The sequence below is a fragment of the Gekko japonicus genome, unplaced genomic scaffold (genome assembly GCF_001447785.1).
Source record: "Gekko japonicus isolate JY-2015 unplaced genomic scaffold, Gekko_japonicus_V1.1 scaffold2853, whole genome shotgun sequence".
Taxonomy (NCBI): Eukaryota; Metazoa; Chordata; class Lepidosauria; order Squamata; family Gekkonidae; genus Gekko; species Gekko japonicus.
This window is the reverse complement of record NW_015171588.1, coordinates 176,675-181,205: the sequence shown is the minus strand read 5'-3', so window position 1 is coordinate 181,205 and position 4,531 is coordinate 176,675. Positions and strand designations below refer to the sequence as shown.

Sequence of the window (4,531 nt, the reverse complement as noted above, 5' to 3'; positions counted from 1 at the left end):
CGTACGTCAATCGCCACACTGCCACCGCCTGGCCGGAACATCCACTGCAGGAATTCTTTTGTAGCCAAGAAGTAATTTCGCCTTTCCGAACCTCGACCAGGACGTCTGACCGTCAGCTAACACCCTCCCACAAGGGAGATTGGTGTGCCCACCCTCTCTAAGGAGTGGATCCCATTTTATCTACTCGCCGAAGCTTTCGAATCACTGAGTGGACGATGAGCTGGGGACGACAGGCTGGCTGCTCACACCACCGCGGGGCTTGAGCTAACACAGTTCAGATGTTAAGACAGTGGGATATACCCACTGTGCCACCGCTCCCCTTGTGCTGTGGTTCTACTGAGAACTACTGAAACACAATAATTAAGAACATAAGAGAAGCCAATGTTGGATCAGGCCAATGGCCCATCTAGTCCAACACTCTGTCACACAGTGCCAAAAACACCAGGTGCCATCAGGAGGTCCAGCAGTGGGGCCAGGACAGTAGAAGCCCTCCCACTGTTGCCCCACCCCCGCAAGCACCAAGAATACAGAGCATCCCTTGCCCCAGACTGAGAGTCCCTATCTATATCTTGTGGCTAATAGCCACTGATGGACCTCTGCTCCATATGCTTATCTAATTCCCTCTTGAAGCTGTCCATGCTTGTAGCCGCCACCACCTCACATTTCGTTTCTTACATTTCTTAAATTTCTTCTTTTTGTTTCAGCTCTGTTCAGATTGCCGTGTGTGCATGTGTGTGTGCGTGCGCAGAGAAGCCCTGTTCTCCTGTGCAGAGGGACTCTTGCTCAGCCAAGATTTCATCTGGCATAGTAGTCCAAACATTTTCAATCTCTCTTCACCTCTTTAAGAAACCTGCTGTATATTTATAGAGGGAAGCAAAGATCCTCAGAATGCCAAATTCTGAACTGAAATTCGACATTGCAGGGGTTACCCCAAACAGTTACAGAAAGCATCCACCCTGGGAAGCAAAACAGCTCTGTGCTGTTATGTGTTAAAAGAATCTAATTGACATACAAACCATACTTCCCCAAAACACTGAATTCCACTATCAGAAAACATGAGATCAGTTGAGTAAGCCTATAGTCACCAATATACAGGGGTCATTTCCTGCTGGAACGCACCGGAATGGCGCTCCGGCAGTAAGGAGCCCGGGGTGCTCCCCCACCTGGGGGGATTTAAATGCCTTTCTTTCCATTCCCCATCTGAGGAAGGGAAAGAAAGGCATTTTAAACATGCCTGCTCTTTGTCAGGGGGTGTGACATATGCAAATTAGTTATGCAAATGAGCACCTGCACCTCTTTTTGTACAAAATGATCCCTGCCAATATATAATTTATTCTCCTTGGGAGGGGCAAATGTCTGTAAAGAGAACAGAAGCCCAGCTTCACAGTGATCCAAAGGTTTCAGTATACAACTTTTCAAGCTTATCTTTGTTCATAAGGACTAGAAATGTGCTATTGAGCTAGTTAGCTACCTAGCGATAGACACACCAGAGATCAAAATCGACAAGGTCTTCTACAGCACGAAGAAGCCACTTCCCTTCTCCAAACCCAGCTGCCCTCACGCTCTAACACGCCCCAGTGTGAGGGACTGTCAGTTTTCAGATGCGTGGCCTTAGGAATCCAAAGAGACAGGCCCACCTCCTTGTTGGATCATGCCCTACCAATCAAAGCGGAGAGCTAGACTAGCAAGGTCAACAGTTTTGTGCTCTTCTCGAGCTGGAGGCTTTGGCCCTCACAGACACAGGCTGATTCTGCACCCTTCTGTTTCCTTGCGGTTTTTCCACAGCCACGTCAGGAGGTTAATCTCCCTCCACACTGCATGCTGCTTTCACTTTCTTTGTTCATCGTTTTTTATGGTACCTTCTTCATAGATTTATGGCCGTCTAGGGGTGACTTCGCAGTCAACATGGCGTTGCCCTGGGGTATCTGAATGTGGTTTTGAGCGGCACCTTTTCCTTCCTCTGCTGAGGCAAGCACTGACACAGGAAAATCTGCATACCGATGACACTAGCCAATGCAGAAACCAGGATCCGAGGCAATGCAACGGAAACAGATATTCCGAGGCAAGGGGGAACCAGGGCAAGTGCTGATAAAATGTGGAGCAAATGCCAGATGCAGAATGGACCACAGTCAGCCTTCTTAATGCTCATCAGACATCAGTAGGACGTAACTCCCCTTTAACATTTAGCCAGATACACACTTTCCTAATACAATTGCACACTGTCTGCGTGCATACATGTGTGTCATGAGCGCCCAAAACAGCAGTCCCCAAACAGGAATTAACTAAAGGCTCCTGTGAGCATAAAGCTCCTGCCTCCAGAAGAGGCTGCCTGCTGAGTCTCTGAATGATTTACTGTTCTGACCCTACTTCCTTCTGATCAGCTTCTGCTGGGGGCAAGCCGTTTGTGGCAGGTGTGACTGAATGTTTCAGTAGTTCTCAATAGAACCACAGCACAATTAGCCACATCTCTGCATGAGTCCTTGTGCTGGGTTTCCTGCTTTCCAATTAGGAGGTACACACAGAACAGTTGCCCACGTAGAAACACAAGGGAGTGAGCTCCTGAGGAGTGTGTGTGTATGGATAATTCGATACTGTGATTCTCCAAAATGCTCCTTTTGGAGAATGTGTTAAGTGTACCCTCCTGTTTTAATTCAGTAAGAAACACAGCTTGGCATGAAACTAAGACGCTCGGAACTCCACAGCTTTTCAATAATCCTTTGCGGCTGCTTTGAAGATTGCAGAGGGGGCACCAGGCAAGGGGTGTGACCCTCCTGCTCCTTTGCCCCCCCCCCAATGTAAATACCACTCTGAAGCTACAATGAGCTCAGGGGGCCAACATCGAAACAAAGAATTTATTCTCTTCCCCCTCCTCCTGGTGTGAGCTAAGGGAGGCTTCGGAAGGGCACTTCGATCAGGCACAGGCTAGGAACACCCCCTTTCCCAAGCTTCAAAGCCACCACGGGAAGCTGCTAACTTGATTTTTTTAAAGATTGCCACGGATTTTCCCATCTCACATCTTAGTTTGAGACCTGCCGACCTTAGAGAGCCTGTTCAGAGACCGCAGACAATCGCGCTCCACGAGAAACTTGTGCTGCTTCCTATTAACCCAACTCGTCATTTTATTAAAAGGCAATAATATGAAAAGGCACACAGGAAAGGGAGTAAAGGCAGGTTTCCATCAGGTCCATAATTCGTAGGGTTGCCAACCTACAGGTGGGGGCTGGAGATCTCCCACTATTAACATTGATCTTCAGATGACAGAGATCAGCCCCCCCTGGAGAAAAGGGCTGCTTTGGAGGGTAGACTCTGTGGCATGGTACCCTGCTGAGGCCCTTCCCCCCTGGGCTCCACCCCCCCCGAATCTCCAGGAATTCCTCCACCCAGAGCTGGCAACCCTCATAATTTGCCACAGTGCCCTTCGGCCTTCTGCATCCACTAGTCTGTGGGAGCTCCCAAGACGCCAGCTTCCCGAGCTCTTCCAATTCAGGCATTAAGTCTGCACAGCTTTTTCTCCAGCCTCCTCCTCCTCCAACGCATTCCTAATCTGCTTCATCGACCTCACTGTTGTCATCATCTCCCTCCTCCTCCTCCTCCTCTTCCTCCTCCTCTTCCTCTTCTTGGGTGTCAGTATCCAGTTTGACCAAGACAGGGTCTGAGCTAGTGGGCCCTTCGCTGCTGGAAGAGCCGCCCCCGCTTTCCTCCTCCACTGGGTAGAAGTGCCGAGCAGCTGACAGGAAGTCTTCCCCCACATCGAGGAGGAGGAGGCGGTCCTAGCAGCTGACAGGAAGTCTTCCCCCACATCGAGGAGGAGAAGCCGGTCCTGGGACAGGAGTAGGGGGTGGGGGTGGGGGTGGAGGGGAATGGAAAGAAATTATTTATTTATTTGTTTAACCTTTTAGGGGAGCTTATCACAGAAAGGAACACACGATAAATAACTAAAAGTTAAAAGCCCTACAGTAAAATATACAGTGTATATATATCAGCAAAATTCAATTTATTCCAAGATGGAGAGAAAATTTCAGATTGAGGAGGAGGAGGAGGAGGAGGTTGGATTTATACTCTGCCCTTCACTATCCGAGGGAGTCTCTGTTAAGTCGCTTGCTTAACAAAGTAGTCGGAGAGTGATTCAGCAAAGATTCAACTTTATTCATCAACTCGAACACAACTCCAACACGGATCAACATCTGATAGCCAGAACAGCTTTTACATTGCAGCTGTCCTGCTTTTAAACTCTCCCGGCTAATGTAGCCACGCCTACTGTACATTTACCAACCAATAAGGTTGTATGCATAAGGACCAATCACGGACATTCCCGCTCAGGGAGCTTGTTGGTAGTGATTGGTAGGTTCTTCCTGGGCTAGCAATGTGATTGGATGTATTTGGATCCTAGCCCAGGACGAAGCTTAACATAGCATTTCAACTAGATGTTTTCATAACACATTATGCATTCAATGGCAGCTTATCGAATACATTACAGTCTCAGAGCGGCTTACAAACTCCTTTCCCTTCCCCTCCCCACCACAGACACCCT

At 48.6% G+C, this 4,531-nt stretch overlaps 1 protein-coding gene across 1 annotated transcript in view; it reads right to left on the bottom strand.

The window, feature by feature from the left end:
• The window catches only part of MREG (melanoregulin), a 29,897-nt gene that overhangs the window by 13,782 nt on the left and 11,584 nt on the right, over positions 1-4,531 (bottom strand). The window contains exon 5 of the mRNA XM_015419855.1: positions 3,750-3,820. Coding sequence (XP_015275341.1) covers positions 3,750-3,820 — 71 coding nt within the window. The remainder of the gene's footprint in view (positions 1-3,749; positions 3,821-4,531) is intronic.